The sequence below is a fragment of the Myotis davidii genome, unplaced genomic scaffold (genome assembly GCF_000327345.1).
Source record: "Myotis davidii unplaced genomic scaffold, ASM32734v1 scaffold233, whole genome shotgun sequence".
Classification (NCBI taxonomy): domain Eukaryota; kingdom Metazoa; phylum Chordata; class Mammalia; order Chiroptera; family Vespertilionidae; genus Myotis; species Myotis davidii.
In genome coordinates, this window is record NW_006285917.1 from 1,107,282 (window position 1) to 1,128,311 (window position 21,030).

At 51.8% G+C, this 21,030-nt stretch overlaps 4 protein-coding genes across 13 annotated transcripts in view; 3 read left to right on the forward strand and 1 right to left on the reverse strand.

Annotated features, from left to right (window-relative positions):
- ATF7 (activating transcription factor 7) overlaps nt 1-5,840 on the forward strand; it is a 104,977-nt gene extending 99,137 nt beyond the window's left edge. For all 6 annotated transcript variants that reach the window (XM_006756963.1, XM_006756965.1, XM_006756962.1 and 3 more), the window contains 2 exons: nt 82-190; nt 5,344-5,840. In XM_006756963.1, coding sequence (XP_006757026.1) covers nt 82-190; nt 5,344-5,561 — 327 coding nt within the window. In that variant the 3' untranslated portion in view covers nt 5,562-5,840. The remainder of the gene's footprint in view (nt 1-81; nt 191-5,343) is intronic.
- Nucleotides 5,611-14,719, forward strand: NPFF (neuropeptide FF-amide peptide precursor). Of its 3 annotated transcripts, none has more exons than XM_015559588.1 (3): nt 5,611-5,681; nt 14,281-14,402; nt 14,510-14,719. In XM_015559588.1, the coding sequence occupies exons 1-3, from the start codon at nt 5,661-5,663 to the stop codon at nt 14,625-14,627; spliced, it is 261 nt and encodes an 86-aa protein (XP_015415074.1). In that variant the 5' UTR covers nt 5,611-5,660; the 3' UTR covers nt 14,628-14,719. The 3 variants fall into 3 exon arrangements, with proteins under 3 accessions (XP_015415074.1, XP_015415075.1, XP_015415073.1); XM_015559589.1 differs by lacking the exon at nt 5,611-5,681 and adding an exon at nt 11,344-12,665; XM_015559587.1 differs by lacking the exon at nt 5,611-5,681 and having other exon boundaries at nt 12,672-14,402.
- A 243-nt stretch (nt 14,720-14,962) lies between these two features.
- Nucleotides 14,963-19,850, reverse strand: TARBP2 (TAR (HIV-1) RNA binding protein 2). Of its 3 annotated transcripts, none has more exons than XM_006756970.2 (9): nt 19,719-19,850; nt 18,999-19,168; nt 18,152-18,254; nt 17,512-17,607; nt 16,948-17,020; nt 16,618-16,735; nt 16,176-16,303; nt 15,563-15,764; nt 14,963-15,397 (listed from the first exon to the last, which is right to left on the reverse strand). In XM_006756970.2, exons 1-9 carry the CDS (start codon nt 19,769-19,771, stop codon nt 15,240-15,242), a joined length of 1,101 nt encoding a protein of 366 aa, XP_006757033.1. In that variant the 5' UTR covers nt 19,772-19,850; the 3' UTR covers nt 14,963-15,239. The 3 variants fall into 3 exon arrangements, with proteins under 3 accessions (XP_006757033.1, XP_006757034.1, XP_006757035.1); XM_006756971.2 differs by lacking the exon at nt 19,719-19,850 and adding an exon at nt 19,473-19,654; XM_006756972.2 differs by lacking the exon at nt 18,152-18,254 and having other exon boundaries at nt 17,512-17,590.
- Nucleotides 19,851-19,867: 17 nt separating this feature from the next.
- MAP3K12 (mitogen-activated protein kinase kinase kinase 12) overlaps nt 19,868-21,030 on the forward strand; it is a 17,784-nt gene continuing 16,621 nt past the window's right edge. Inside the window, exon 1 of the mRNA XM_006756993.2 lies at nt 19,868-20,016. The gene's annotated coding sequence lies outside the window, so the exon portion shown is untranslated. The remainder of the gene's footprint in view (nt 20,017-21,030) is intronic.

Sequence of the window (21,030 nt, forward strand, 5' to 3'; positions counted from 1 at the left end):
TGTAGAGTTGTTTTTTTTTTTTTTTTTTTTTTTTTTTTAGGATGGATTTTCTTGATACTGTTTTCTTCCCTCCCTCCTCAGAATGAAGTCACATTACTACGCAATGAGGTGGCTCAGTTGAAACAGCTGCTGTTAGCTCATAAAGACTGTCCAGTCACTGCACTACAGAAAAAGACCCAAGGCTACTTAGGTGAGTGGCTTACAACCTAAGCAAGGTCAGAATGTACTGAGTGTCTCAAATGTTTATAATTTTACTAGAGGCCCAATGCACGAATTCGAGCACCAGTGGAGTCCCTTGGCCTGGCCTGTGGGACTGGGCAGAAACCAGCTCTCCAACATCCCCTGAGGGGTCCTGGATTGCGTGAGGGGTCAGGCCAGGATGAGGGACCCCACCGGTGCACAATCAGGGCCGGGAGGGACGTGGGAAGTGAGCCAGCTGGGGAAGGACTGCAGGAGGGCTCCAGGGCATGTCTGGCCCCTCTCGCTCAGTCCCAATTGTCCAGACCCCAGCAGCAAGCTAACCTACTGATTAGAGCAGGGGTCCTTAAACTTTTAAAACAGGGGGCCAGTTTACTGTCCCTCAGACCATTGGAGGGCCGGACTATAGTTTAAAAAAAAAACTATGAACAAATTCCTATGCACACCTCACATATCTTTTTTTAAAGTAAAAAACCAAAACGGGAACAAATACAATATTTGTATTTACATGTGGCCCGCGGGCCGTAGTTTGAGGACCCCTGGATTAGAGTATCTGCCCCCTGGTGGTCAGTGCACATCATAGCGAGTGTTTGAGCAGCCTTAGAATATCATTAGCATATTATGCTTTGATTGGTTGAATGGACGACTGGACACTTTGCCTATTAGGCTTTTATTATATAGGATAACTCTATTCTCAATGTTCTGGGGGTCCAGACTGATGAGGGAGCAGCCTTTGTGGAGCAACCAGTACTGTGGGGGGAAAATTTTTTTTAGAACGTAGAACTTTCCTAATTAATCATCACAGATAAAGGGTGACTATGTTTATTGGGAATCTAATTTGTGTTAGGCACGCTACCATCTTTCTAGTTATCTCTTTTTTCTTTTTTTTTATTTCAGAGAGGAAGGGAGAGGGGGAGAGAGAGAGAAAGATCAATGATGAGAGAGAATCATTGATTGGCTACCTCCTGCACGCCCCCTAGTGGGGATCAAGCCTGCAACCCAGGCATGTGCCCTTGACCAGAATCAAACCCTTTAGTCCCGAGGCTGACGCTCTATTCACTGAGCCAGACCGGCTGGGACATCATTGATGTTTCTATCTCTCCCTCTCCCTTTCTCTCTCTGAAATCAATAAAAACGTATTGTTAAAAATTTTTAAATAGTAAATGCTTGGAAGAAAAAAATAAACGTGAAGAGAAATATGCAGTGTTGGCAGCAGGGTTGAAATTTTAGATAAGGTGGCTTTTAGGGGGTTTTTTGTTAGGTTGGTTTTGGTTTTTTGTTTTTTATGAAGTAGCTTTTGAATGAAGACCTTAAGGAAGTGAGGGAGCTAGCCATGCACTTATGTGGGAGAAAAGTACTGCAGGAAGAAGAACAAAGACAACGATCCAAAGTGAGAGCTTGCCTGGCGCATTGTAGGAACATCAAGGAGGCTGTGTGGCTGGACTGCAGAGAATGGGCCTGGAGACTAGTTGGAGATGAGATAGGGAAGGTAAAGGGAGTATCTTTGTGTGGGGCCTTGTCAGACATGGTGAGGACCTCAGCCTTTACGCTGCACTGGGACCATCAGAGGGTTTTCAGCAGAGCTGTGAAATGACTGATCTGACTCACATTTGGACAGGATCACTCTGTCAGTGCAGGGGTGCAAGGGCAGAAGCAGGCAGTCCACTCGGGAGGCTATTGCAATTTGCACAAGAGTTGTTGGAGCCTTGGACCAAGATGGTGGAAGTGAAAGTGGTGAGAAGGAGTTGAATTCAGGATATTTTGAATTTAGAGTGACAGGGTTTGATGATGGGCCAAATGGGACAGTATATATGAGAACAAGAAGAATAAAAATTACACCAAAGTTTTTGGCCCAAGCAACTGCAAGAATGTATTTGCCATTAATTGAAATAGGGGAAAGTGTAGGAGGAAATGAATTGGGAAGTATATTTGGAGCTCAGTTTTGGACAAGGTGAGCTTAAGAAGCCTGTCAGTCTTTTTGTTTGTGTTAATATTCACCAAGGATATTTTTCCCATTGATTTTTTTTTTTTTAGAGAAAATGGAAAGGAGGGAGAAAGGGAAGAAGAGAGAGAGAAAGAAAGAGAGAAACATCAGTGTGAGAGAGACACATCGATTGGTTGCCTCCTGCACACACCCCGATCAAGCCTACAACATGGGCATGTGCTCTAATTGGGAATCAAACCACCACCTCCCAGTACATGGGACGAGGCTCAACCAGCTGAGCCACACGAGCTGGGCAGAAGCCTATTTGTTTTAAAGGTGGAGTCAAGCAGACAGCTGGTTACATGGGTCTGCAGTTCAGAGGAAAGTCTGCAAGACATGACGATGGGAGTCGGCAGCGTATAGTTAGGTTTTTTTAAATACATTTGTATTGATTTTAGAGAGGAAGAGGGAGAGAGAGATGGAAACATCAATGATGAGATAGAATCATTGATTGGCTGTCTCCTGCATGATTGGGGATCAAGCCTGCAACCTGGGCATGTAACCTGACCAGGAATCAAACTGTAACCTCCTGATTCATAGGTCGATGCTCAACCACTGAGCCACCGTGGCCAGGCTAGTTAGTTTTTAATGCCATGAAACTGGGTGAGATACTATTGTCAGGGGAGAGCCCTTAGGTAGAAAAAGAGAAGTCCCAGGGCTCAGCCCCGGGGTACTACAACATTTGAGGTCAGAGAGATGAGAAGGAACCCACAAAAGTGACTGAGAATGAGCAGCTTAGAAGGTAGGAGGAAAATCAGCTGAGTAGCTGAGTGTAGTGTTCTGTAAACCAAGATTAAGTGTTTTACAATGTGTGATCAACCATTTCAGAAACTTCATGAGCTAAAGCAGGGGTGGGGAATGTCGGGCCCACAAAATCATTTGGTCTGGCCCTGCCAAGGCATTACAGGTAAGTTAATTAAATGTTTGGGACCAACGATAGCAGACTAATTTTTTTGTTATTGTTGTTGTTAATCCTCACCCGTTGATTTTGACAGATAGCGGAAGGGAGAAAAGGAAGAAGGAAGGAAGGAGCAAGGGAGAGAGATATATATAGAGAGACATCATTGATATGAGTCCCGACCAGGGCCAGGGATCCTGCAACCAAGGTACGTGCCCTTGACCTGACTTGAACCCGGGACCCTTCAGTCCACAGGCCAACACTCTATTCACTGAGCCAAACCAGCAACAGACTAATAAAATAAGTTTCATAGGAACAATTTTAAAGTCCAAAGAGACACCAACTTTGTTTTAAGGCTGCAGTAGCTGATACAGCATCTCTTTGCTACCTTCAGCCTTCTCTGTGGACCACAGCGATACATGCAGAAGCCCATTAGCCAACACAGGAGCTTTTGAACACTTTCCCATTGTTTCTTCACCTGCTCATTGCCTGTCATGCCTGTGGCCTGCAGTATAACATTTAAGATGCAAAGTAAAAATCCACAGGGTTTCATGAAAAACCCCGCCCCAAACAAACACGGCCGCAGACTGATTTTTAAGCTGATAATTTTGTATGGCTCTCGAATGATGTTATAAATATCCAGGTGGCCCTTGGCAGAAAGGAAGACGGGGGTTGAGTATCTATCGGTGTGAAATCTATATACAGTAAGTTTTCTACTCAGTCCCTACAAGAACTCTGACATGTAGTCATTCCATTAAACTACTTATTTGTTAGAGCAAAAATGAATGTAGTTCCTGCTTTATGATGTAGACATTATAGTAGGTATTCAACACAATACAAATGAGACACTGTCTCTACCTCTGAGAGACTCAGGGCTATGAGGAGATAAACATGTCAACCTGTTAGTAGGGTAAGCACCGATATCCCTGTTAAGAAAGCCCTTAGACTGGGAGCTTCCTAAGGACAGGGCTACCGTTTTATTCCTTATGTACCCCAGTGTCTGGCAGGGGTGATGCTCAGTAAATATGTGATGAATAAATGGATGTGTGCTCTGAAAGCACAAGCAGTGAGATAGTTACTTTCCTGAGTGCAACAAAGAAGGCTTCACAGATTCTAAAAGAAGACTCAGGCATTCTTCAGGTCAAACGTATACTCACTATTGGAAGTTTTCCCTCATTCCACACATCTCTATTTAAGCAGTCGTCGAGGCTGTCTGCCATTTAAGAAAGCTCCCTGACTGATGAGCAACATGGAGTTATCAGTATGCAGTTCAGATATCTGTGTTTAGTGAAATGTTATTGTTACGTTAGGTGGAGTGGCATAACTCATCGTAAATATTTTAAATCGGTAATACCTAGCTAAGTAATAGCTTGGAGGATGAACTCTTTGGGGTTTGTTGTGTTAAGTGAACCTTAGCCAAGGACTAATTATTTATGACATTATTTGATTGTAGTTTGATATTTATTAGGCTTACCTATGGTGCAATACATACTAAAGGAATATAAAAAAGAACGGAATGATTCAGTTCCTGTGCGAATTAATCAGAAAGGATACCTAAAAATAAAGCTATTTTAAATCACCTTTAATCCTGGCTGGGTTGTTCAGTGGTTAGAGCATTAACGACTCTGAAGCGTCCTAGCTTCAGCTCCTGGTCAAGGGCACGTACCTGGTCCTGGTGTGTGCAGGAGACAACCAATTAATGTGTCTCTCTCACATCAATGTTTCACTCTCTCTCCCTTCCACTCTTTCTAAAAAAACCAATGGAAAAAGTATCCTCGGGTGAGAATTAACAACAACAACAAAAATCACCTTTAAAAACATGACTAAGAAGACTGTTCCAGTAGGGCCATGGTCAGCAAACCGAGGCTCGCGAGTCACATGCGGCTCTTTGGCCCCTTAGCCGCATCTGGCTTGCGAGCCATGGTTTGCCAAGCCGCAGTTTGCCGACCACTGCAGTAGGGTAATGAACTGCATACAGAGACCTAGAAGCCAGACAGTATAATTAGCATGTTGGGGATTCGCTTTATTGGAATAGGTAGGTTAACTTATTTAGTTTTTATTTCCCTTCTCACGGCTTACTGCTTCCTAGCTCATTCATAGCTTAGAAGCCAAGATTCTGGGAAGTTTCTCCCCAATCAAAAAAAAGATAGGCTTCCTTTTCCTTCGGCCCGCTTTAGAATTGTGGCAAAAGGTAGTCTCGCCTGTTTCCCCATCCTGTTTTCTAACCACTTGCTCTCTGCTGTTTGCCCTCCTTCCCTGGCAGAAAGCCCCAAGGAAAGCTCGGAGCCGACGGGTTCTCCAGCCCCTGTGATTCAGCACAGCTCAGCCACCGCACCCAGCAACGGCCTCAGCGTTCGCTCTGCAGCTGAAGCTGTGGCCACCTCAGTCCTCACTCAGATGGCCAGCCAAAGGACAGAACTGAGCATGCCGATACAGTCGCATGTGATTATGACTCCACAGTCCCAGTCTGCGGGCAGATGATGCCTCCCCTGGTGGAGAGGTCCCCAGCCAGAGCTCGCCCATTCAAGAGCCAAGAAAGATGTCATCTTATCCCCTCCCATCTGTCCTGGACATGGCAGTATGGGGACGGGACTGTGTGTTGTGAGTAAAGGACAGATGTGGGGCTTTTCTCTTCAGCCACATGGTTGTGGACGTTGACACCTGTACTAGGAGCCTCCCAGCCCCAGAGCCACATAGATCATCCCCTAAGCGGGGGTTTCTGATGTCCTCACAGCCAAAGGCCCTTCCAGATGGTCTGAACAGTCAGTCACCCTTGCCCACGCACCTGTGCTTCTCTCTTTTAACACTAACCCTTGCACTTCCAGGTTTCAGGTTTCCCAGTTTCCTCTCTTCCCAATAAGCCATAACTGTTACCTTCTTGTTCCTTAGCAGCATGTCACTACCTGCTAGAGAGAGCCAGAATTGATGGAGTATCACCTGCTAACCCATCTCCAGCCCCCTCATGGACTCAGGACATTGTGTCCCAGTAGCTGCTTATATCCCTTTTTACCCATCCAAAATTCTAGTCAAAATACTCACTTAGGGAGATTGTAAAGTTACCTTTGATGTATGAAGTAGCAATATTTTTTCCAGCTCTTTCATAAACTTTAGCCCTTCTCCCTATCTTCTACCAAAACAAACAAACAAAAACCAAAAAAAGGAAAAAGAAACAAAACCCCAAGAGTTCTAGTCCTTTTTAATCTATTTCCAGAGCTATTTGAATACCACATTTTGTCTCTTGAGTTTTCCCAGTCTAGTGGTGGGCTCTTTTCTACTTCCCACTAAGCCTTGCAATCTCACCTGGTGGCCTTATTAGATATGGCTTGGTAGTGAAAAGGGGAAGAGCCAGGATCTGACTGGCTGACTCCTCCCCTCCCTGCTCCATCCTTCATTCTAATCATCAGGTCAGGCAGGAAATCTTGTTCCATCAGGTTAATGGAGGGATTCTTTGTGTTGTACAAGAGTTGTCTGACCAAAGCATACATATTCCTTTTGGTCAGCTTTCCGCTTCTGCCTCTCCCTCTTCGTTCTCCTGTCCACATTAATGCCTCACTCTTCCACGGCTGGCTCAGGTGCAGCCCAGGGAGGCTGTCTCTCACTTTCCCCCGTCTCAGCCTCACCCATCTGTCTTCTCTGAGCTAGGGCCTCATGTTCACAAGTGTCCCACGCCCTCTGGATCTACCTTCTTTCTCTTTGAGCTCGTAGCCTGGCCACTAGGTCTCTCTTCAGCTCTTTTCTGCTTTTTGCCCCCCTGGATGCAGTGCTTCCCCATAGGCCAACCCCCAGGACTCAGGCATCAGAGCCAGGGTCCTGGGAGGGCTTCTAAGTACAAGGTTGGATGGGGGAGGTTGCGGGGGGCGGGGGGGGTGCAGGTGCAGTACTGATCTCAGCAGAAGAACCCTGCTTGTTGAAAGGTCCAGCCTGCCTGGGAAATCGGTGACTATTGCTCTCAGACATTGTCACTTTGAAAAGTTGGGTTACAGAGGAAGAAATTCATCCCTCTGGTCTCTCTTTCTTCCCCATGAAGACTTCTCATCTTCCTTTGGCTCTGAACTATGCAATTTCTACCAGGGCCATAGGAAGCAATCCAAAGCCAGGGGCCTGTGGATAGGTATGTCAGCTTCAGTAGCTCTTCAGTATGAAACCCTTCCAGTTGTCCCAGAGCCACCTTCTGCCATCTGCCAAAGGCAAGAATGTCCTTTTCTCCATCTCTCTACCTCCATCTTAAACAAACATACAGATAACTCCCAACTTCCTTCGTTATTTTGTCTTCCAAAATTGGCTGGCATAGGGGGACGAGGAAATGTTCTGAGCTACAAGATTGCCATCTCCTCAGTGATAAACTGGTAAGCCAGTCAGGTGACATGTTCTACTGCATTGTTTTTAATTTCCCCTTTCAGAGCCGGTGCTGAACAAGCCACACCTGGTGAAGAGAAAGGAGAGAAACGTGGTTTTCTCATACTCTACCACCCGGGACCCAGCAGGAACAGCCCCTGAGGTGACTCAGATTAGCAAATGGCGTGGCAGATGGTCAGGATGCAGGTTTCCGCCTCCGGGGACTCCACTCGCCTGTAAAATTCACAGCCATAACTTGTGCTCAGGGCTCTCAGACGCTGCTCCCAGACTCTTCTGCTTTAGTTTGTTTCAGTTTTTTATTCTATTGATTTCCCACCAGCAGCCTTGCCCTTAAGCTTGACTGAGTTTATGGCTCCTAAGGAGCCTTCGTAAGACCTTTCACTATTTTCTTCCCCTTCAGTCAAGTGTGTTTCAAGTGCAGACTCTCACACAGGCCCTGCCTCGCTGCTGGGCGCTGGAGGAGGCTGTCCTGCCATCTGCCCCTGCGTAGGATGGCTCATTTACGTAGAGGGTCTCAGCTCGTTCCTTAATTAGCCCCATGTCTGATCTCATTTTCATCAGTGGGAAGTTAGCACTGGGGACCTCTATGCGGGGCATTGACAGACCTCAGTAGAAAAGCAGCAGTGACTTGAGGAAGGGGCAGGACAAGCCTCCAGACAGCTCTTCAGTTGGCCCTCGGTCTCCCTAAGAAGACAGAGCAATTGCTTACCGTGAAGCCTCTCTTATATCAAGGGGAATGTTACCGACCTTGTCCTTGCTGCCAGCCATGTGGCCACTCTTCCCTGCTCTTTGCCTTCCAGACTCATCTGGACCAGAACCAAACATCACGGAGGGTGTTATTTAGCCCTTTTTAGGTTGCCTAGGGAGCCAAGGGAAGACATTTCTGAAAGGAGCTGGGGTGTGGACCCTAGGACTCTTCCAAGTGAACACAGACCAGGCCTCTCACTTCACTCCAAAGACACAGCTGCTAGACATGCAAGGCCAGAAAGCAGGGGTGGGGAACGTCCGGCGTGCAGGCCATTTAAGGCCCATGGAATCATTTGGTCTGGACTTGGCAAGGCATTAGGGGTGAGTTAATTAAATGTTTAACCAAATATAGATGGCTAATTTTTTTAAGTTAATAATTTTTATCACCCTTGAATGATGTTATACATATCCAAATGGCCCTTGGTAGGAAGAAGGTTCCCCACCCCTGACCTAGAGAAAGGGGCCAGAACCGGGCGTGGTGTGCAGGCTTCTGCCCATTTCCTGGAAAGCCTGAGAAGCTTCCCCACAGCTAGGAGAGACGGAAAGGGCAGGCGCTTCTTTACTGACTCTCCCGTGTTGGTTGTATAACCCAGATCTGGCTTCCTTCAGCTTCTGCTCCTCTTCTTGGCCCGAAGACTAGACCATCTTCTCTCAGAGGTGGTAAAAGAGGTGACCTAACTGAACCTCACCTTGTTGCCTTCCTGTGCCTGTTGTGCTGTTCTTGGCTCCTTTCCTGATTCCCTGCCCTCCAGCACCACTCCTAGACGGGTGCTTCATCGTAACCGGCCTGTTTACAGCCTGCCCACCAAGCAGACCCGAGGCATTCTCCTCCGGCTTCTGAGGCCTGTGTCCCACACTGAGAGGCTCCATTAAAGGTGCTACCCTGAGACAGCTCTCCCCCCAAAAGCTCTCCCTTTCTTTCAGAACTTCCTTTCCATCCCCACGTCATTATTTCCCATTAATATTGTACATTGTATACACAGGAAGGAAAGTATTGTTTTTTATTTCATAATCAGTCTGTTTAGAATCCAGTCCTTCTAGCTATATCACATATGCCTTTGTTGATGTGCTCTTTATGCTTTCTTTAGACTTTTGTTTGACGGGGCGGAGGGAGGAATAAGATAAGTGAGGATCCTCAACCTCCCACACCTTAATCTCCCCTCAGAGTACAGAACCGATTCTCTGTTTCTGTTTACAACACACACGTGCACACAGACACAAATCCCCCTCCCAGGGTGCTGACCCAGCTGGAATGAGCATAGGTGGCTGCTGGCCACCATTCCCACACTTTGTACCACTTCATCTCTTTTTGGGAAAAGAATGAGAGAAGGCTGGGGAGAGTAGGGAAGGTTAAGGCAGCTTATGTCCTTTGTAGAGGGAGATTTGTATTGTAGCTGGTAGGGTTGGTTTTTAGTGGGGGCTGGTAGCACAGATATCTTACCGGCATCAGCTGCTACTGGAGAGTGAGGTGGTAGCTGTAGGAAATGGCTATGAGCACTGGTTTCATTGACTTTCCCTTCGGGCGATGGTTCCCAGCACATGGGGCAGGACAAGCAGCACCAGCGTCTGGGAACTTGTGAGAAATGCACATTTGGGCCCCACCCCTGACCTGTTGAATCAGAAACCCTGGGGCTGGGCTCTGACAAGCACTCCGAGTGGTTCTCATCACGCTAAAATCTGAGAACCACCGCCCTCAGAGCAAGCTCGGAAGTTCTTGTAGGAGGTCAGGACTATGAGTACCATCCTCTGCCTTAGCACGAACATGTGTATTTTTCCATTTCCTCCAGTCCTTCTCTTCACCGCCATTAAAACAACCACATCATTCATCTGGAAATCTAGGTTTGTCTTCACCCTACTTATCCCTAAACCCTGTCCTGCATCGGTCTGGGCAGGTGTTGTCCCATATTCCCTTGCAGACTGGTCACTCCACACTGTTACAGGAAGGACCAGCTGGAGTTTAGCTGTTCAGTTCTCTCTCACACACACACCCCTTCAGGCAGGGAGACGAGCCTCCAGCCCCAGCAGCAGATGCTGCAGCCTCCTGATATAGTATCTGTTGAAAAGAAAGCAGTGTGTATCTATGGTTATATCTCTGCTCGTCTGTATATCTTTGACATGTAGCAAAACCTCTCCATCTCATCAAGGAACTCCACTGGGGGTCAGAGTCTCCATAGTGGTGGTCTTTGACAGGTGGGAGCATGCAGTGCTACAGGCTATTTTGTTACAAAACCATGGTCTCCCTCTCCCCTCCACCCCATTCAGCATGACCCCTGTGAGCAGGCTCACAATCCCCCAGGACGGGCTGAGGCAGAGGCTTCGCTCCGTTCCCCCTCCCCGTCCCTTCTTCCCTCCCCCTTGCCACTCCGCAGCTACCCCAGCCAGGCCGCCCCCTCTCCCTTGCCCTGACATATATTGTGCCTTATTTATGCTGCAAATATAACATTAAACTCTCGAGAGAACCACTGTTATGTCTCATGTTTCGATCCTCTGATCTCCAAGTCCCACTCACTTCCTGGGGACTCATTGGGCTTTCACGTCTGAACTTCCTCACTTTCCCATTTCTTAAAACAGAAGGAGCCGGGATTCCTACTCTTCCTTTTCACGCAGTGAAAACACAGTCTGGAGAAGGTGGTGGCTTATATAAATACATAACACAACCCAAGGCAGGCTCAGATCTGTGCACTGCCCTGGGGACAAGGGCCCAGAGCATCCTGGGAGCACTCACTAGAGGAGGTGTGTGCTTGATGTGGATCGGGGATGAGATGGTGTTTGAAAAGCAAGTGTCCTCTCACCTTTCAGTGTTTTGTACCCACTCCCCCCCCCCCAACAATTTTTTTAAAACAACAAAAATAAGCCCTATCTTCAAGAAGTTTCCAACATGACAGGGGGATGCACAGAGACCAGAAGAGAACCTTTCTATGATTGTATAAATTCTATGGGCACTGGGGGGGCCGGCGTTGGTTAGAGAGCAGGTAAGAGTTTTCAAGAAAAACAGGTAGCACTGGCCAGTGTGGCTCGGTTGAGTATCGTCTCATGCACCAAGAGGTCGCTGGTTCGATTCCTGGTCAGGGCACATGCCCGGGTTGTGGGTGTGGGCTCGCAGTGAGGGGGGTGCAGGAGGCAGCCGATCAACGTTTTCTCTCTTTCTGTTTCCTCTCTCTCTCTCTCTCTCTCTCTCTCTAAAATCAGTAAAAACATATTAAAGAAAAAGAAAAGAAAGAACAAGAGGTAATGCCTAGGAACCATATGGAGTATGGAGGTGTAGGGCAGTCACTGCTAATTGGAGCGGTGTATTCCTTAGTAACTATCACAAGCGCGGAGAGTGAGCCAGGCTGAAGAACTTGACCAGGAGATGGCAGGTGTCTCTGGGTTTCCCAATAGGAGAGAAATTTTCTAAGAAACTGTGGCTGATGTCGGGATTAATTGACACAAATAGGGAGACTGAGTCTCCTAACTTAGAAGTAGGAAAGGCAGACGTGGTCTTCATTGTGTTGTGGTCAGGAGCACACGGAGGGCCAGGGAAGGGTCAGAAAGGAAGTTGCCGAAAGCCAGATCCTGAAGCCAAGAGGAAGAGGTTTGGGAGGGTTGGGATGAGACTCTGAAGGCAGGGCAGTTTCCCATGAGAGCAGAATCAACCCATTCCAACTACTAACCATAGACCAGTCACCTCCATCCTCAACATAGGAAGCCAGCTAGGTCAGCTCATTTCTTCTTGTGGCCGCAGCTCAGACAGTGGTGTGCTTGGTGATCAGAGAAATAGAGAGGAAGCAGCAGGGTGGTAAACCTTGAGTGCCTGCTCTGTGCTAAATGGAGAGCTAGATGCTTTGCATCATTTACTGTTCATAGCAATCTCTTGATAATAGGAGTAGTTGCCTCATTTTATTGATGATGAAGTGAGGTTAAGGTTAAGACATTTCCCCAAGGCACAGAGTGAAGTGCCAAGAGCTGGGATTAAAATTGAATTCTGTCGGACCCCAGAGCTGCTCTTTGCAGTGCTCCCCCCACTCTGCTCCTCTGGACTTCTGTGGGGCCAGATCCATTTCCCACAGAACCATCTACCTATGGTCTTAATTCTCCCCTTTAAGAAGTGGTGAAACTGCAAGATGCAGTGGTGAATGCCAGGTTCTGTGCTTGGGACCAGCGTGAGACAAGCTCACAGAAAGGTTCCCCTAGCTTAGGCTGCTTTCATAGAAACGTAGTATCTAGAGCATCCAGATCAAAACCTGATCTAATCTACCTGCCCAAAGTACATGTTGGTTTACAAATGCCTTACTTTAAAGAGAGATGCCTCCCCTTGAACAAAAAAAGACTATAGAGTAGAAGAATGAAATGTCTTCAAACCTGTGAAAGGCTTGCATACATGAAAGAATGGAGAGATGATCTGTGAGACTTAAGAGGCAAAACTAAGACCCTCTGGTGGAGGCCACCAGGAGACGGAAACCAGCTCAGTGCAAGGACACCTCTGAGAAGACCCAGGAGATGGTAAGTTCCCGGGACTCGGGTGTGTCAGCTCCTCACAGCTAAGGTTCGGAGGACGCTTGCTCTGTCAGATCCTCTACTGGATGGACGACCAGAAGTATCTCAGATAATGCTCGTCCTAGGAGGCAGTTCTTCATGTCGCCGTGTCCTGGGTGAAGAACTGCAGGTCAGAGGTAGACAGCTGCCAAGGCCGGGTACAGGCTCCTTACATCATGGCACCTCTCCAGGATGGGACAGAACTACTGGGGAGTGTGGGGGAGGGATCCTAGGATCGGAAGGGAAAGGGCACCAGCTGACTTGAAGGACCCCTTCCTGAGAAGCAGGTATTTCCCAAGGCTGGGTTCTAGTCTCGCGCCCCAGTAGGTCAGAGCCAGGCGGAGGCGGGGTGACTAGAGCGAAGTGGACAAAATCGGGGTCCAGCCCCTGTGTTCTGCCCCTGCCTGTCTGGAACTCCGTAGAATCGGGGCCCTAGGCACCTCCATCCACCTGGTCCTTCAAAGAGCTCTAGTCCAGAAAAGGAAATGGCTGGGCCTGACAATGTGGAGCTGTGGCCACAGGGTGGCAGCAGTGCCTCAGCTGCGGGGATGGCTCCCGAGCCCCAGGTGAGGCAGGTCCTAGGCAAGCAGTTGCCCTCTAGTGAGGAGGGGGTCCGTCTACAAAGATTTGAAGCAATCCCCACTCTGTGAGCTCCCCACTTTCGTTTTGTTCCCTTCTGCATGTCATTTTCCTATCCACAGGCAAATCTCAGGGTAGTGGCTCCAAGAGGCACCTGCAGGGGTGTGGATGGGCTGGGTGACCTTGGCTGCAACCATTAGGGGGGGGACCCTGGCTGGGTCATCCCGGCCACCTCTGACCCTAACTCTTCTCCCCACTCCCTCTGTTCCAGGACACAATACCTAGCCCTTCCTGACAGGGCTTTCTTTATGCTTTTATTCTACAAGTTAGAAAAGAGAGGAGGAGGTGATCAATTGGAGCTCTCCAACCTGTTGAGGGATTGGGGGTTCTTAAAGGCCCCCCAGGGCCTGGCGCTGACAAAGCATCTGCAATTAATGATGCTCCTCAAGCTCTGGAGACAGGATTTATGCATCTAATAAAGTCTGTAATTCCAGGCTTAGGGGCTAGGGCCGGAGGCTGAGAGCAGGAAGTCCCGGAGGGGCCATGGGAGGGGATCTCAGGGGCTCTTAATGGGGCCGTGCATTTCCATTGCCTGCTCTAGATTCCCCCTCCAGCTGCGGTGGGGGTGGCGGGCAGGGGGACAGCAGGTATAAGAGGCAGATGTGGCCGGAGGAAGGCAGATGACAGCATGGATTCCAGGCAGGCAGCAGTGCTACTGCTGGTGCTGCTTTTAGTAACAGACTGGGGCCACGCTGAAGGACCAGGAGGCCAGGGTGGAGATCACATCTTCGTGGTAAGTTAGCGCCCCTCCCCACGTCACTTTTCCTCTCTACCTCAGCATGGGGCTTGTGCTCTAGGTTCAAACACTTGTGGCCAGGGTCTTCATTTGAAGAAATGGCTACTCAGCCTCCTACAACTTGTCACTGGAAGCCACATCCTTCCCCTACTGACCTGAATGTCCAGTCTTTGCCCATATTCCCTGCTGGATGTCCCTGTGCCACAGGAGGAAGACGCCAGACCCCGCACGCCACAGGATGCCGAGACCGCTGCGTCACTCTTCCTCTCCCTGCTCCAGGCCATGCAGAGACCCGGCCGGAGCCCAGCCTTCCCGTTTCAGCCCCAAAGGTGAGTCTGAGAGGGACACAGGCATGGCAGGGGCCAAGGGAGGGTCGGGGGAGGGGGCTAGAGAAGGAACTGGAAGGACCTACAGCTGAAGATGGATCTCTCCTAAGGTTTGGCAGAAATACCCAGGGCTCTGGGAGCAACGACCGGCTGATTACCCGAGCTGGGGAGGGGCTGAGCGCCCCGTTCTGGAGTCTGGCTGCCCCTCAGCGCTTTGGGAAGAAGTGACATATCATCTCTTGATCCATCTGCATGCAAGGCCCACACCCAAAGTGCCATGTATCCCCCCTCCCCCCAAATAAAGCTGCCTGGCTTCTGAATCAGGTGTCTGTGTCTAAGACTTGATGGGGCTGGGCGGGAGCCCATGGCAAGAACCACAGTCCATCTCCACCAAACTCTCCAGAAACATAGGTGATGGGGTTCCCAGAAGTCACTGCCCCCAGCCTCCTGCCAGCAGAAAAGCAAGCACGGGGACATGTGCGGAACAAGGTGGGGAAGCAAAGGGGAGGTGATCTGGCACGAAACTGCCATCAACCACTCAGGGAAACAGGAAGATCAGGGCGTAAGGTTCCGAGGAGCAGCACATTTATTCTGGGCTCTAGGGGACAGTCCAGTGTCATTCCCCTCCATCACCACCGGTAACATGAGGACGGATCCTGGGCCACTGAGGCACTGTGGTCCCTGGCTCCTGGGCCCATGCCCTCCTCGGCCTGTGGGGAGGCAGTCTGTGTCAGAGGTAGAGATGGCACCTCCAGAGGGTACCCGAGCTGGGCAGAGGCCTGGGCCGAGAGCAGGAAGAGCAGAGAGCGAGGCTGTATGTCCATGAGTCCAGCTGGAGCTTTACTTGCTGCCCGCCATGATCTTGAGGTACTGCAGGGCACGGCGAGCAGCCTCGCCACGAGCTGCCTCCCTGGTGGCTGCAGAGCCGTGACACACGGTGACCGGCTGTGTGGACAGCTCCACCAGGCACTGGCAGAGCCCACTTAGGCTCAACTCCTCTGGAGACCAAGAGAGAGGAGGAGGCAGTGTTGGGTGGCGAGGCAGCACCGGGGGTGGGGGGCTGTGATCTGTGCCACCATCATGCCCTCCCCCCACTCCTTATACCCATGTGTACTTGCTCTGGTCCAGTCCCCACCATCCCCCGGCCCTCCAACTAGCCATACCAATATCCAGGTAGCTGACATGGAAGGCCTGCTCCTCAGACAGCTCGCTGAGGACACTGCAGCAGGCAGGGCCCAGGGCACCTAAGGAGCCCAGGGAGCAGCTGCGGAGGGACAGGATCTTCTCTCCCACCGAATTGCGCAGAGAATCCCAGGTGCAGCCTGGGCCCCGGTTCCGAAGTCCATCCAGGCGGGAGCCCACACCCTGATGAGATGAAAACAGTGAGAAAGATGCGGCACTGGACTGGGAGGCCCTGGCATTGAAGAGACATTTAAGGTCCCCGGAGAGAATAGCCCAAAGAATAGTACCTCCAGCCTGCCTCCCCTCAGTCAATTCCCATTTGACCCCCTACCCCTATCAGACCCTGGACTGGACGGCCAAGCTGCCTTCCTCATCGCAGGAACAAAAGCCTACAGGCCCCTGGCCTGCACCAGCTCCCCCAGGGCACTCACCAGGTGGGCCTACCGCTGAGGCTGAACGGGAGCCCCAAGAACCCTGGCTCCGATAGGAAAATGGACAGAAGCAGGCCTGGGACCCAGAAAGCTCACGCCCGAGTCACAGAGCTGAGTCCCCAGTGCCCTGGCCTGGCAGGGAGGAGGCCCCCAAGCCACTCACGATGGAGAAGTGATCGTCGTCAGGCTCTGCCTCATTCCCATCCCGGGCATCCAGAGGCACCGTGTGCACGCGCAGCAGCATTTTGGCGGCCGCGTTCCGCTTTGCCAGCTTTTTGGAAGTGCCGCTGCCTGCAGTGGGGAGAGGGTTACGGATGACAACTCCCAACAGACTCAGTGCTTTCCACCAGGCTCAAATCTGGGTTGAGGGTCCCCTGAAGAGATACCGATTAGAAAGGGGAGCTCAGGACCTGCCAGGCACCTGAGAATTTGGTTGGCCAGAGAGGGGGGAAGACAGGGCACAAGGAAGAAGCTAAGGGGAAGGAGCCAAGCTGGGGGTCTCAGCCAAAAGCGCGGGGCTGTAGGACAGCAGCTAGGCGCTGCCTGTGGCCAGGACTGGAGTGTTGGGGGACAGGAGCTGCAAGAACGCCCTTCTGCCCAGTTACCAATCTCAACGAAGCGCTCCACTCTGCAGGTCATGGTGAACTCTTTGCGGTGGGCTGGCCCAGACTCCTGAGTCACCGTGTACTCAGGCAACCGCCAGCCCTTCTGCACCACCAGCTCCTTGGAAGGGAGAAATATGGGTGGGCAGGCTGAGTGAGAAGAGTCCAAACATCCTTTCCCTCCTACCCTAGGAGCCTCAGATTCCAGACTAGAGGAGGAATAAATGGGGTGACAAAAAGCCCTCAGGAAGGGCAAACACCCCCATAACCTTCCCTCAGAGCCCCTGGTTCAAGGGAGGGCAGGCATGCACAGGAAATGAGGAGGGGGCACACCTGCAGAGCACCAACAGGGTTGCACTCAGACTGCTGAGGGGAGACAGGGGGCGGCACCTCCATGGGGGGGCTCCTGAAGGAAAAGGGGTCCAGGGCCAAAGCTGAGGGGCCAGTTTCTTCTGCTGCAGCCCAGGAGTCCTCAGCCTCATTTCGGTTCCCCCCACTCCAACTTCCAACTCCTTCCTCCCCCGCCCCTGCAAGTGAGGTCTCCTCCAGGTCCCAGGCCCACTTCAATATTCTGGAACATGCGATCATCACCTCACAGGACCGTGGGAGAGGGGCTCAAACACAGGACCATCATGGGGCCAACTCAGAAGAAAATGGGGCCTGCGAGACCCTTAACATGGGTCAAACATCATCCATGTGGCCATTTAAAATCACTGGTTACCGCCTGTCCCAAGAGCTTACCAGCTGGTGCAAATTCTTCAAACTCTGGTCCCCAACTACTCCAGCCTCTGTTTACTCTCAGACTTCCTCAGGCCTGACCAGCCCGGGTCCAAGGGCTGGGGGCCAGGAGCCAGGACCCATTCCTCCCCCCTCAGGCAGTCAGAAGACACAAGATACCTGGTTGGGAGAGCAGATGGAACAGGAGTAGCAGCCGCTGCAGCAGTGAAAACCGGACCGTCCTCAGGCAGTGAAGAGTCTAAGGGAGAAAAAGAACTTCCCGAGGGGAAGGGAGCCTCTGCTTCACACCCTTGTGGGGCGGGGACAGGGAAAGGGCGGGGACCCAGGTCCTCCTGACCCGCTCATCCCCTAAGAAAACTCCTTCCCATTTGAGTCAAAGACTCAGGGAAGCTCAACCACCAGCTCTTCCTCCTGGGATCCTTTGCTTGCCAAACCCTGGATCAAAAAGACTGAGAAAAGGAGAAAGAGGGTCTCTCTACCCAATAACTATAGGAGCAAAAAACTCCAACCTCAGTGCAGAAGAGGAAAGGATATCTTGCTAGACAGAGAAGGCAACTCCCTCCAGCCTCAGCCTCCACCCCTCTCCCTCCTTAGCCTGAACCCCAAACCACAGCCACAATCCCTCAGTGGAGCTGGCCATTCCCCCCTGGAAGCACCCTGCTCAGGTCCAGAGGAAACTCAGGAAGAGAAGGTCAAGGTGGCTAAGTGTCACCAGGTCACGCCTACTGGGCAAAGGGGCTGATGCAGGGGCCTGGGTCCTGGCAGGGCCTCTAGGATGCCTCAGCTGTTCCTCCCTCACCTGCTGTCCTCCAGGGCCGGCTCCAGCATGCTCCCCCCTTTGAGGTGTTTGAGGGCCACCTCAGCTGCCTTGTGCTTGGCTGCCTTCTTGCTGGGGCCCTGACCTGAGAGAGGGGGCGTGGGCAATACTGGAGGTCACTGGAAGAGAAACCAGCATCCCACAGCGTCTCTCCTCACAGATACAGCGAGTCAACCAAGCTCCTTCTCACTGACCTCCCCCTGTCCGACTGGAAGTGTTCTGTGAGCTCCCCAAATCAAGCCATGCCGGACAGAAGTGCTCCTGAGCTCAGACACCCTGGGTGGAGATTCTTTCTCTGCCTTACTTTCCTTTGGGAAACACTTTCTCTCAGTAAATAGAAATGGCTGGAAAAATAGAAATAAGGTAGGTTCTAGCGTCAAAGCCTGGCTCTGACTTACTAAGAATGGGGCCTCGCACCAGTCACTGAATCCCTCTGAGCCTGTCTCCTCCTAGTCAACAGGATAGAACTACCACCTACATCACTGCATTCGACTAAACAGGAATTTAATTAAGCACCTGCTACGGGGCCCAGCACAGCTGACACTCACTCCCCAAACTTCACTGAGATTTCGGTTTATCTCCTTTCCCTCTCGGATGCCGACGACCGGCCAGATCACTGTGGCAATCTTGCTTGCTCCTCTAACTCTCCCAAGTCCTACCCACCTCCTCACAGACCTGATCTCCCCATCCAGTCGGTGGCTTTTCCCCCTGAAACCTCCCCCTCCCTCACTGCTCTTGGAGAAGAGGACTGTGAAGAGACTCCAAGAAATAAAGCCAGTGGGGCCCTGTGAATGAACACCCCAGCGAGGCTGGCCCACGCCTTCCTCACCAGTGCAGCTGGTGTCGCCAACGGTGACCCGAAAGGTGAAATTAGGCTGGTGGGCTTGGCCCTCGGCTTTGAGAAGGTCGTACACGGGCGTCTTCCCTATTCTGGTCCCATACTCCTGCAGAAGGCTGATCGGGGTCTTGCCTGGGTTGGCTGCCAGCATTTGCTCTATACTGGGGGGAGGGGCACAGACCCTCATCACACCTCCCCTCTCTGCACCCACCTGGCCAAGCACGGCTATATCAGACCCAGGCACACTATGGGGGTCACAAGGTCCAGGGGACCCTAGGCAGTACAGCAGTCACAGGCTAGGTTCAGTGTGTAGAGGTGCAGGCTGGGAAAGCAGGGTCCACTGCCCTAGGGCAAGCGGGGAATGCACTGTTCCTTGTCTCAGTTAAGGCGGGGGATCCTGCACCCGAGTGCAGGTTAGAAGTGCATGTCCCCTAACACAGTGCGGCCAAGACCCCAGTTACCCACCAAATGCACTGAATGTCGGGGGCATGAAGCCCAATGCCCAGTGCAGTCTGGGAACCGGACCAGCCCCAAACTATTTCGAGCTGGAGGCAGTGGCCACTGCTCGGGTGAATGCCGGGAACCACGGCCCACTACCCCAGTGCTTGCCGGGAACAACCCTCAGGCCAGGTGCATGCTGGGGCCGCGCCGCTACCCCTCCGCACAGCGCCACGCTCTTCGCCCTGCAGTGATGGATGCAAGGCCGCTCACCTGGGCAGCCCACAGCCGTTGGTAGTGCCGGAGCCCTGCTCCTCTTCACTCATTCCCTCCTCCGTCCCCGCGGGCGCCACCGTGACTTCTGCCTCCACGCGCCCCAATACACCGCCGACAGGCTAGGGCCGGGAAAAGGGGCATTCTGGGATATGGAGTCCCCCCGCCCACCCGACTCTATGAGTCTCCATCAGCAGGGGAGCTATCCGCCCCACAACCCTCCGCGTGGTCCGCCCTCGCAGGCAGCACCGCCTTCTGGGAGGAGCGGGCCCCTACACCGCCGCTCCCCGGGATGAGGGTGGGTTGTTTGTTTTAAATACTATCCCGCCTCCTTCCTTCCGCGCCTCCTCTCCCCTGGCTGCGGGGGGTGGGGTGGGGGAGGCTCTGGGCATGCGCAGTAGCAGCGTGGAAGCGGCGGAGCGGGCGGTAGGGCTAATTCCGGCGGGGGCGGTACGGGGGGCAAGGCTTCGAGCGCTCAGAAAACTACCGAACCCAGGAGCTCGCGTGTCACGTTTGTCGCAGCTGGAGGGGCAGGGTCCAGCCTGCACGAGAAGCTTCCGGCGCAATTGGTTATTCCCGACTGCGCTCACTTGCTCTAGGTGTGTTGCGATTGGTTACTTCCCCCGAGGGGCAGGGACAAGGAAAAAGTCAGTCCCCTTGACCCCGCCTCTTTCTGGAAGAAGGGTTGTGATTGGCTCGTGGTGAGACTGCTGTCGGGTCTGACTGTCCGCGGTCGGCGAGGGGAGGCCTGACCTGGGCGCGGAGAGCACCGTCCTCTGTCCCTCCGAGTGCAAGTCCGGCTCAGACAGTTCGCCCTGGGCGCTCAGCCCAGGCTCCTGGCGTCCGGGCCTTCGTCTCACAGAACCTGATTCCTTCCCCGGTTGTCCTTTACCTCTCGCCCCATTGAACTCTGCCCCGCAGCCTGTCGGTGTCCGTTTCTCTTCTAAAGCCTATTTAGAGTGAACCTTTCTGTGGCTGTGCCCGAGTTCACCCTAGTGAGCCTTGCTGTGGCGGCCAGGAGACCCCTCCGGAGCCTGAGAATCAAGGGCACGACGGGATTGGAAGGACGAAAGCACGTGCTGGTCTCGTTTCCTCGGCCTTGGGTCTTGGGTCTCAGTTGAGAGCAAAAGAAAATTTTGGCCTCTTAAAACAATCGACTGATCTGGCTTTCCGAGGTCCAGTCCCTCCTTCCCAAAGTCTCACAACCACTGAACTGAAAGGTGAAGGAAAATCTTGTGACCTTGCAGAGAAAGAGATCACGAAAAATACCCGATTCTAATGAGTGTTCTGAGCATGGGTCAGGGAAGAGAAG

Coding starts and splice junctions, on each gene's coding strand:
- NPFF (XM_015559587.1), top strand. CDS start 14,233: ATGTCCAGTCTTTGCCCATATTCCCTGCTGGATGTCCCTGTGCCACAG. Junction 14,403..14,509: donor TTCCCGTTTCAGCCCCAAAG/GTGAGTCTGAGA, acceptor ATCTCTCCTAAG/GTTTGGCAGAAATACCCAGG.
- TARBP2 (XM_006756970.2), bottom strand. CDS start 19,771: ATGAGTGAAGAGGAGCAGGGCTCCGGCACTACCAACGGCTGTGGGCTG. Junction 19,169..19,718: donor AACGGCTGTGGGCTGCCCAG/GTGAGCGGCCTT, acceptor CCCTCCCCCCAG/TATAGAGCAAATGCTGGCAG. Junction 17,021..17,511: donor CCATCTGCTCTCCCAACCAG/GTATCTTGTGTC, acceptor CTTTTCCTTCAG/GAGCCCCCCCATGGAGGTGC.